This window comes from Antrostomus carolinensis, unplaced genomic scaffold, assembly GCF_000700745.2.
Source record: "Antrostomus carolinensis isolate BGI_N321 unplaced genomic scaffold, ASM70074v2 scaffold18838, whole genome shotgun sequence".
Classification (NCBI taxonomy): domain Eukaryota; kingdom Metazoa; phylum Chordata; class Aves; order Caprimulgiformes; family Caprimulgidae; genus Antrostomus; species Antrostomus carolinensis.
The window spans coordinates 13,099-24,710 of NW_010335213.1; the positions used below are offsets into that span (position 1 = coordinate 13,099).

Below are 11,612 nucleotides of genomic sequence, written 5' to 3' on the forward strand. Positions count from 1 at the left end.
ACTGGCATTCCTCTGTAAAGACACGGTATTTTTTTATCAGCACACTTGGTGTGCTTTCTTTCTAGCTTCGCTGCAGAGTGATCATACCAATACCTTTCTAGGAAGCTATTTGTTTTCCTTTCTGTACCTATACAGTAATTATACTGCTCTTCTAATTTCTTTGTAGGATTTTGATGATTTATCAGAAACAGATATAAGCAGTGAGGATCCACATCGTAACATCAAGCCTGGCTTTTTGGAAGAGGAGCTTAAGTCCAGGTTATTTCAGCTTGCTGCTGAAATGAATGACAAGGAAACATCTTCTGGTGAAGAACAAGAGTCAGAACCTAGAACAGACCCTGAAAACCAAAAGGAGAGTTTGTCCTCAGAGGAAAGTGGCAGAAGTATTCAGGAAGAGTTAAAGAAGGTAAGCAGTCATTGTAGAGCAGTGGGACTGATATTGTAAAAGTTAGAATCTAGAAAGAGAAACTTTTGGTTAGAAAATTAAAAAAACCTGAGGTCCTTTACGCTGGGTCTGAGCCTGCAACCCTTGCGCAGGTAAAACTTCAATTAAGGTTTGTGTTCCTTCCTGTGAGCCTACAGCATCAATTCAAAGCCGAGAGCTTAGCTTGTGTAATAAACCTTTGACTGATATTAATGGAATTGTGTCAGTTTATATTGACTGAGAATTAGCTCATATGTTTTCATTTAAAAGCATATCCAGTTCTCCATTGTTCTTTGTTGCTAACAGTTTAGTTTAAGTGGGGTTTTTTTCAATCCTTTTATTTGCTCCCCTGTTTTTAGTATCATGTAGTTCATTCTGATGTCACAGAGTCTTCTTTTGCCTCTCTGTTGGAATTTTTTGTTCTTCTTTAAAGCTTTCCAACCCTGTTATTCTGTCAGCTAATAGACCTCTGTGAGTAGTAACATATTCTAGTGAAACTGAAATCCAGTGTCATTTCTGATAATGTAGGAGATCTTCCATTTATGCCATTTCACCCTTACAATGAGATGTCTGATTTCAGTGTCACTCCACAGGACTTACCACCTGCCCTCTTCCCTTTCTACCTCTGAATCTCTCTTCAGATCATGTGTTGTGCTTGAATTATGGTGCTGTAGAAGCCCAGCACTGCCCCTTGCCAGTCAAGCACTCTTATCCTTAGATCCACTTAGGCTCATTCTTGTCTGCTGTGTGTCTTGACTCACCTCTTGGGGTGTTGTCTGCGCAGCAGCTCAGCTTTGACAGGGATTGTGTACAGCTCTCTAAAGGAAACCTATTCTTCCTTATTTGAAAGGTGTTTTGTTCAAATGCTATAAAGAGCTAACACACCAGGAGGTGGAAGAAGGATCAAGTGACCCAGGTGGGTGATAGGATGCTGTCCAAGTGTGCAGGAATGTTGTCAGGAAAGCCAATGCCCCCCTGGAGTTGAATCTAGTGAGGGACATGAAGGGAAATAAGAAAGACTTCTACAGATATATCAGCAGCAAAAGACAGATGAGGGAAAGTGGGGCTCACTGCTGCAGTGACGTGGTGATAAAGGACATGGAAAAGGCTAAGTTACACAGCATCGTTATTTTTATTTTAACAAGGCTTTCAACACTATCTCACATAACATAGAATCACAGAATGGTTTGGGTTGGAAGGGACCTTAATGATCATCTAGTTCCACCCCCGCTGCCATCAGCAGGGACACCTTCCACCTTCCCATGATGCAATTAAAAGTCCAGAATTAAAGCCTGTGAATAGAACTTTATGAAATGCTCCTGTATGGTGAACTGAGCACCGAAAATGGCAGATGTATGTTTTGTGGTATACTTATTCATCTGGATGCATCTACAAAGTCATATCAGTTGGTTTTTCCTCCTCTAATTTTATTATTTCTTTAACATTTGTATGTAAGTTATTTAAAATTATGCAAAGATGAGTATTTTTTTCCCCTCAGTAAAATTTCCTGAAGTTTAAAAATGTAAGAGACATACCATGTTCAGCAAAAAGGGAATGCTTGGAGTTCCTAATTCTTTATTCATTTTGGATGAAAAAAAAGTCTTAGTCATTCATGGTCGCAGTATATATTCTTTCTGTCTATAATAAAGAAACCAAAATATCCCAGTACTATTCATGGTCATGACTTCAGTGGAATTGATAGCAGAACTTGCTTCAGCTGTAGAGAAACAAGCAGGCTGCTTTCATTCTTATTCTTGACAGTTGTCCTTAAAGGTGATTTAAAATCTTCTGATGCGTGCCTTCTCTTTGGAAAGGTGGCTGACCAACATCTTACAATGAAATACTGAAGATGACAGTGTATAATACTGGTTGTGGCCATGGTAACCTAAAACATGAAGACCTAGCTAAACTCGTAAAACAAGCAATAAATTTAAGATGAGTAGATGGCATGTCTCAATGGAGACAAGCATAGAAAATGTATTTTCAGGGAACCAGTAATTTTAGGTGCCTTAAAAAACAGATGTCCCAATACACTCCCTCTTTAGGAAGCCTGATTTTTAGAGCATACATATGTAGGGAATTACAGATCTTTCAGACTGGCATTTAACATTCTCAGCCAGAGCATCAAGTTTCAAATTAGGTAAACAGAAGCACTAATTCTGGGCCATTAAAATGAGAGCTCAAATGCCTACAATCTGCTTTGAGCTCCTGAACACAAATTAAATACTGTATTTTAGCCATCTTGCTTATATTTTAGCCATGCTTCTTGTCTTTTTTCACCTTTAATCTTCTATTCTCAAGCTTTTTCTGGAACACATTAGCAACCTGAAATCACAGGGAATTTCTAGTTACAGTACATCTGACTGTAGAATCAGATTTCAAAAAATAAGTATTGTTTATTGAATCACTGGAAATGAAGTACCTGGTGCTCATGAAAATGTGACTCTCACCTGTCTGCACCTTTGAAAATCTAGACTTCTGTTTTTAACGGAAGCTGGGAATCTCTTATAACCACATGTTGAGCTGATGCTTTAAAAAGGATTATTTAGTGTATTAAGATCTGTAACAATGGCAAGAATTGGTACATCCTGAGTGGTGCAGTTTGCTGAAGTTGGGTGTTTACACGTTCTCAGTTCTCACCTCAAGCTAAGCTCTTGAGTTGTATGTCTGCCTTTAAGATACAGGTTTGAAAACGCTGATCTTTGAGTTAATTATTTAGTTCACATGGGATACTTGAGGATTTAGGAGTGTATTAATTAATATGTTAAATTTTTGCCTTAGACTTAAATTTGCTGAGACCTTCAGCACAATCATTTTCAACCTTTCTAAGTTTGTGATTGCCTAAAATGGTCTTGTGGAGATTCACACCTCTCTAAAACAAACATAATCCTACAGCAGACTTGTTTTTATTGATAACATTTTGTGCTTATTAAGCTATGGCAGTAGGTCATGGTGTTTTGGGTGTATGCAGACCCCTGAGAAACCTACTCATCTCAGTAGTGCCGTGAAGGGGCATGGAGTCCTCTGTGCTCAGGCTGGAGTTAGCCTTCAGCCCCTCTAGACTTCAGGTGTGAATAGAGCAAAAATCACATTGTGCAACTGTCGTGTTAGTGAAGCATCTTGTACTAACATAGTGATTTGAACAGTTCTTTCTGCCTTGCTCTTCTTTTTTTGTTTGTTGTTGTTTGGTTTTGCTTCACCCCCCTTAAAAACCCTAACCACATCCCTGAAGAAAAAAGCAAAATGTAAATCCCCTTGGAAGTGTCTTAATGACACTGATCCTGAGAGTGGCAAGCAAGATAAATGAGATGTATTTAGTTCTGCTGCCCTCTATCCTTTCTCCTCTTTTAATGCTTTCATGAAGATGAATTGGCTGGGTCTGTATGTCATGATATACCCCAGAATTACCTTCTAGAAGGCAGTGCCTAATGCAGATGGCGTTTTGAATGCAGTCTAACGCTGTGACCACTTTGTCAGGAACTAGAGATACTGTTTAAAAAACAGAATGGTCCCTGCCATTTTTGTAACTTTCCCCACATAGCATAAAAACTGAAATAGTTGTTAAAACTTTAGTTGGGTTTCTCTTTTTGTCTCCTTCTACTTTGTACTCCTCCTTGCTTGACATGCAAATGAGCAAGGGAGTTAAACTTTAGTAGTAAATGGAGTTTCTTTCCTCTTTGCATTAGCTTGATGCAACTGTGCTGTGCACTGGAGGAATTTCTTTTAATCCCTTTATCACAGAATCACAGAATGGTTGAGGTTGGAAGAGACCTCTGAAGGTCATCTAGTCCAACCACCCTGCTCAAGTAGGGACTCCTAGAGCACATGAACCAGGATTTTGTCCAGACAGTTTTTTAATATCTCCAGGGAAGGCAATTCCACAACCTCTCTGGGCAACCTGTTCCAGTGTTTGGTCACCCTCACAGTAAGGAAGTTCTTCCTTATGTTCAGGTAGAACTTCCCATGCTGCAGTTCATGCCCGTTGCCTCTCATCCTATTGTTGGGTGCCAACGAGCAGAGTCTGGCCCCGTCCTCTAGACGCTCTCCCTTTACATATTTATGTATTTACTTCTGCTCAGAGACTCTTAGAACCAAGGCTTAGTAATTTTGTTTAAATCCTGCTGTTTTCTGCTGACATTATTACACGACTAGGCACAGAATAGCTCTCTTCTGAATGACAACCTCTAAGTAAGTTTGTTAAGTAGCACAGTGAGATCCTGTTCCCTAAGCGAAACCTCCAAGTTCCTTGACAGTATAAGTAACAGCATAAATATTCTTTCCATAAAATATTTATGCCTTCATTCTCTAGAAACATTTTATTCATCTTTGGTTTTATAAAGCTTTATTTTGGGGAAAGTAGGTACTATGAGCATCATCATGTGTGTTTGTGCCAGGGCCCTATTATGCTTTGTTCTGAGAGAGTACATCTTACATTCTTCACCAGGTAAATTAGCACTTCTCAACTACTGGTATAATGAGGTTGACACTTGTTAGAAAGTCTGCCTGTTACCTCTCCTTAGTGAGAGGAATAGCCGGTAGCTCTGGATGTGTGTGCATGTGTCAGCAGCAGAAGAGAGCCAGCTCACTGGTGTGGTATATGCTGGTGGCTGCGCCTGAGGCTGGCCATGGAGAGGGTGGCCAGGGCTCAGTGAGAGAGGTCAGGTGAGGAAGGGCTCATGGGACTTGGTGGCTGGAGAGAAATATGCTCATGGCCTTGATGGAGGTGGGGAATGGCATTGGGTGTGACAGGGCAGTGAATCCTTCCTGTGTATCACAGACCTGTTGAAGCATGATGGTAGGGATGGCTGTGATGTTACAACACCCTGTGTCTGCTGGTGGCTGGGATTCTGTTAATCATTTGTGCTGGTGCATCCGCCATCCTCACAGAAGATGGTGTAGTAGTTTCTGTGACCATTATCTTGCAACTCCTTGAACTGAAAGCATTGATGAGGAACTCCTGGGTATTTTGGTTGGTGTGTTGGCCTGGGCAGGGGTTAATAGGAAGCTGGCATCCAACTTCATATGCCTGAAGACTTTAGAAATGACTGAGTAAAAGTTCCTAAAGGATCCAGAACCTCATGGCTCACTTAGGCAAGAAAATGTAATAGCATAAGTATAGTAGCTTTACTACATTGCTACTACTATGCTAATAATACTGAAGAGCATAATAAAATGACACAACTCAGAAGATATTTGGGTGTCTATTGTTTCACACTTTTGTATGCAAGATGCTCAGAATAATTCTTGTGTTTTGGTGGATAATGGCTTTTATTATGCTGTTAATTATCTGGGCAGTCTTCCAAAGTCCAGGGTTGAAAACTGAGTGTGGGCAGTATTATAAAAAGTGATCTTTAAGGTTTATGAACTGCAGATAACTTATGCACAGGATTTTGAAGGACAGCAGAGAAAAATTATTTTGGTTCAGGAAGGTGCAACAACGGCTTTAGAAGAAAAAGCCCCTGTTGCACCTTCCCAAACCAAAATCTTCACATTAGGCTAATGGATCTAAAGTTTTAAGTTCTCAATTCAACAAAGCAGTCAATTATATGTTCAGTTTTAAACTGAAGATTAAGCAGTTTGCTGGACAAAAATCCCTTTGAGAGATTTCTCCCATGTATTTACTATTGTTTATTGGTCTTTAGTATGGAAAATTAAGTTGATTCTAAGTTCATTTTATCAAAATCTGAGTCTTCAGTTTCAAGAAAAATAGTTGCTTTGAGACCATAAACATTTATTTTTAAAAAGTTGTCAAAAGTGGGCAGTGATGCTTGTGTTCCTTCAAATTATGCCTTGTCTGCCTGTGTTAAAGCAGCTGAATCAAAGCCCTGTTGAATCTACGTGGAAAAGTGCAGAATAGGTGGGATTTCATCAGGCTTCACATGGAGAACGCAGCACCTTCGTAAACAAGATTCTCATAGTCTCAGATTTGATATTTATGTGCGTGCGTGCCCGCGCCAGCTCTGTCCAGCTTGTGTCTAATGTGAATCTCCTTCAGTTGTCTGATCACCGGTTTTATTTACTTAGGAAGAAAATGTAAAAGCCAGTTATAGAAAATCACTGAAGATTAGTGTAAAGCTGTTGGAACAAAATGGGAGGAAAATAGACTGTAATAAAAAAAGTTACTATTTTCTTGTCCTCTTTTGTGAGCAACCCAGAGCCTTGGCAGTGACAGATGAGCACTTTCAGATCTAGCTGGAAGAGTTTCAAGCAAACAGTGCTCGTCAGCTGGGTGACACTTCTGTCACAGCACAGTCAATCAACAGGGTAACTGTGCTGGTGTCGTTACTTCAAAGCAAAAGCAGTCAGTTTAGCTGAAATAGACCTAAGTGAATTAGGAGGATTAAGGTAAGCCTACTGCTTGATGCTGGAGAGTGGTAGTATGAAGGGTTTGACTTGTTCGTTTTGGAGAAGATCAGCAGCAAACAGTAGGAAATGATTTGGCACAAGATGCCTTAACTCAGCCCCAGCGTTTCCGATGTGAGCATCTGACTGTGGCAGAAGGGAGGTTGTGAGGAACTGCACTAAGGACTTGTCTCAAAGATTGTTTGCACAAGACCACCAGGTATCTTTGAGCCACGGGGTGATGTGAGGAACTGCACTATGGACTTGTCTCAAAGATTGTTTGCACAGGACCACCAGATATCTTGGAGCCACAGGGTGATAAACTTGTCTCAAAGATTGTTTGCAAGGATGGCCACAAGACCACCGGGTTCCGGGAACCCCATTCTGTGAAGGCGCCCTGCCCGCAGGGGGGTTCTTCTCGGACATGTCCCTGCCCACGTGCTGGGGGGCACGAAGAGACGTGCCATTGCTATGGAAACTACAGCCCTCGAAGGGGTATTTAAGGAGGACCAGCATGGGCAAGAGGGCTAGCTGTTGGCGGCAGAGAGACAGGAGAGAGACAGAGGACAACCACCTGACCGCACCGCACCTCGCCATGCTGCATCACCACTGGAACAAGGAACTGAGACCTCCTCACCCACCCCTCACCGTCGCCTCGCCGCTGGACCCGTGGTGGTGACTATTCTTGCTCCCCTATCCCGACTCCTTGCTTGATTTCCCGTCTTTCGTTCCATCCTGTCCTATCGCTATCCTCTTTATTACTCTTCTTTTCTAATAAAAGATGTTCTGGCAGTGCGGCATGTGACCTCGTGTGTGTCTTAATCTCGCCCTTGGGATCACATCGAAACCTTCCCCGACATCGGATCGGGATATTTAAATGATCCCCGACATCGGATCGGGACAGAGGTACACACCCTTTTGGAACTAGAAACATGCACAGTGTTGAAATTGCAATCATGCAGACCCCAAAACTGAAGGTAGCTGGCTTTTCTTAACACTGCTGCAAAAGTGTTTTTGTATTGCCAGTGCCACTATGTTTTGTGATGATGGAAATCGGTATTTCCCATCTGTTTCATTTTATAAAAAAATGATGTGTCATTTGTGATATGTCTTAATGAGATCTGTTATTCTAAATGCCACAAACAAAAATAAATTAGGTGTTGCTTTATTTTAGCAATAAATGTAAAATCTAAATTTTATGGTACTTTAGATTTTCTAGTTTCTTTATTCTTGCTGTTCATCCTGAAGTTCTCTGTAAGTCTGACCTATGTAAATGTTAACCTCTGTAGGTGTTAACGTCACTTTTCTGCCTTTTTATTTAACTGCTTTCCCACTATCTAGGAAAATCAAAAGGCTTTTGATCTTCATTTAAAGTTGCAGTTTTTATCCACTGTATTGCAGCAGGTGAGAATGCTTTGTTTTGTCTGTGTCTTCTTACATCTCTTACATCATAAGTGACGCTATAAAGTGATATTTCCTAAGCAAAATTCTCAAACTCAAAATGTTTTCCTGGAAATATCAGGCCTGAAAAATCATACCTTTTGACCAAAATCAGTAATCATTGCAGAAAATTATTTTATAATCACATCTAGCCCTGTGTTATGATGGGAGTGATGAGTATGAAGTAGACGTGGAGCAAAATGGCTCTCTTATTTGGCTTTGTGATGAGAATTTGGTTTGACTGGTAAAGAAGAACAGAAGACAAAGGTAAAGTGTATGATCTTCCTGTTCTCATGTACTCAAATTATTCATAGATTTGGAAGGAAAAAAAAATTAAAATTTTATTCCAGCACTAAGATTTTTAGAAGTTTCTGACCATAGTGATCTTCAAAAACCTTTCTAAGGTTTATAACATTTTAAAACCCCTTAATTCATTGCTGAGGCTGTACACAATGAGTAGGCACTTTCTCACACTGCAGCTAGTGTCTATTGCTTGTCATTCATCAAGATGGAAAGAGGTTTCATATTCTGTGCTATTTGAGTCTCAGCTTATGAGAATCGGATATTAAAACAGATTTTATTCCCTGAGCAAATATATAGTAGTATTTTAAAATACATGCTATTTTTAGTATGTCATATATATAGTAGCAAGCAAATTAATTCTGTAGCATTGTCTCAGTCATTAAATAAGAATCAATTTTTTGTGTCAAAAGTTGATGCTTAGTTCAGCAAAACATCCCTGCTCTCAAGTTTTTCTTTTTTCCTCACTCTCAGAGTTAAATTTTATGCTATGAATTTTAATTGCCTTTTAATCATCTTGGTTTTATTTACTAAAATAACAAAGATTATTTTAAAGAAAAAATATTTTTCCATTCGTACGATGTCATCAGACTGTGTCCATTATAGATACTCTTACAGAATCCTGTGCAGATTTTAAGATCTAAATATTTCCATTTCCAACTTGGATCATAATATTTCACCTCTTGGAAAATAACTTCCTTTCTCATTATTATAGGCCACTCGTCTCTAGAAATGAGGCATTACAAATTATTAGGAATAACATCTGTAACTACATTAGGACAGTGGATTGAATTAGTTAGTAAAAATCCAATTTTCAGAATTACCTTGCACAATCAGAAAGAGAGACTGTATTTCTCTGTGTCATACTTTGGAGAATGTCAGTAGAATAATAGCACACTCTGTAAGATAATTTATCTTTATTTGTCTAAATAAGTGCCCATAAATGAAGATATTAAGGTCAAGGCAGGAAGTCTTAAGCTTGCACAGAAGAATAATTCCTTAATACCATAGTTTATCACAGCATATTGTCTTCCATTAAATATTGAGACAAATTTTGGATTTCTTTCCCAGTCTTTGTGGTAATGAGTGGTTAGGGCTCACGTTTAAGCCAAAAGATCTTTGGAAGGTCTGCCATTGATGGTTGGGCATTGATGGCTCTGTTCCTCCCACACTGGGACTTGGCCAGTGTCCCAGATCTTGCTTGCCTGTGAAGGAGGTGGACTTTTGGTGGGCCACAGATGATGGACTTTTGGTGGGCTTTTCAGGGCCTTCTCAAAGCTGTACAATGAACTCCCATGGGGTGGGGAGATGTGGAGGCAGGTTTAGGTTTTGATTTTGTTTTCTTAAAGTTTGGATTCAGTCAGGTTACTCTAAAAGGATGAATCAACCAGTGGCAAAGCAAAACTTGTCTTCACTCCAGCCCCTCTCAACTCCCTACAAAAAAATTAGGATATCAACAGGAAACAAGCATGCGACTGGGAACGTGATAGAGTGGCTTGAGACCAGAGTTAAAAATGCACTGCAAGTCATCACAGATGCAGTCAGTACTGCCAGGGCTGCAAGGTTCCCTTGCTCTATTTCTTGCTCTAACTGTAGATGTCAGCTGTTCTCCATTGAATTGCCAGTCACTGCCTCCTGTGCCAGTTCAATAGAGCCTAACAGTGGCATAACATCATAGTAACAAAAAAGAGAAAATGCTAATGGCTGAGTACATCGTGGAGAAAAAAAGTAGTTCAAGTGATGGAGAACTTAACTGCATTGGGAGCATTAAAAATATAAACAATAATGTTCATGCAAAGGAAACTTGATGTGGAGATGTCGTAGGCTGCTGAGGTACGTACAATGACTTGATGCTCACCTACTCTCAGCGGTTTGGACTCTTACACTGATTCAGTTTTATCATCCTGCTTTACTTCCAGTACCTTGTTCAAGAATGCAAATAGTGTTCTGTAAAACACCTTCCTTAAGTAAAAATAAGCACAAAAAACCAAAGGAAATATCTGCAGTATCAGCAGAGAAAGAAAGAGAGAGTAGGAGAGAGGGAGATGGCTAACAGCCAGCAAGAGCTAGCTTAGACCACTGAAACCTTATCTTCAGCAAAACAGGAATCCTTGCCATCTGTCCAACCACACACAGAAATGACAGTAAAGAAATCTTACAAGATGCTGTTTGTTATATTCAATACATACAGGCACACATATATGTATATGTGCTCACACACATGCTTTTTTTAGTATTTCATTGGTTTGAAAAGTCTTCTACAAAGAACTCAGGATATTGAGCATCTCCTTTTGACTGTCTTTAGTGTATTTGTAAGTGTGGACATTATAATTAAAAGGATAAACACAGGTTTTATTTGCTCCATGAATCTCTTAATTGCAAATTCAGTAAAAAATGAGATTTTTCATAACCAGTACAAACATTCAAATTTGGATCAGCTGCATCGATTTCATTGAGGAGGATTGGTGTTAATCCAGAAGCAGGGAAGCACAGTTGAAATCAGAATGCATCCCAGTGTTTTGAGAACAATGGCTGCACTGAGCTTTTCTGCGCTAGATGTTTGGAATAGAGCTTGTTTTCTGTGTCTATCACATCCATATGTGTTCTTTGACTTGCTTGACAAGACAGATGGGAGAGACTTCATCATGGCATGATCACTGCCTCTTTAAATCATTTGTAGGTGTTAACTATGACCTTTCCTGCAAGGGCAACATAAATTAGACAGCCAAGAGATCTTTATAGCAATTTGAAATGTCCACCTAGCAGGATAATCTTGGTGTATGTGTGTCTGTGAATTTTAGGTGATTTTTATAGAACCCTGTAACTCCTAAGTTTGATGTGGGTGGTCAGGGAGGGGAGAGGGTTGTGAAACACTAAAACTCCAGGATATTTTTTCTTTTTCTTTTTTTCTTCTTTCTTCATTTTTTTTCCCCTCCTTTTTATTTTTTCCTTATATACATTAAAATAATTATATCTAGAGTAATCCACTAAGTTTGCAAACTGGCCATTTTAGAACATGGGCTGTTTGAACAGCTTTTGACAGTTGCTCAAAAAAGAGGTAGAAATTTATGCAAAAACATTAATTGAGAAACCCTGAAGTCCCTAC

General features: G+C 39.6%; 1 protein-coding gene across 1 annotated transcript in view; it reads left to right on the forward strand.

Moving 5' to 3' along the window:
* The window catches only part of MYRIP (myosin VIIA and Rab interacting protein), a gene marked incomplete at its 5' end in the record, with an annotated part of 35,320 nt that overhangs the window by 12,329 nt on the left and 11,379 nt on the right, over positions 1-11,612 (forward strand). Inside the window, 2 exons of the mRNA XM_029086612.1 lie at positions 167-406; positions 8,108-8,170. Coding sequence (XP_028942445.1) covers positions 167-406; positions 8,108-8,170 — 303 coding nt within the window. The remainder of the gene's footprint in view (positions 1-166; positions 407-8,107; positions 8,171-11,612) is intronic.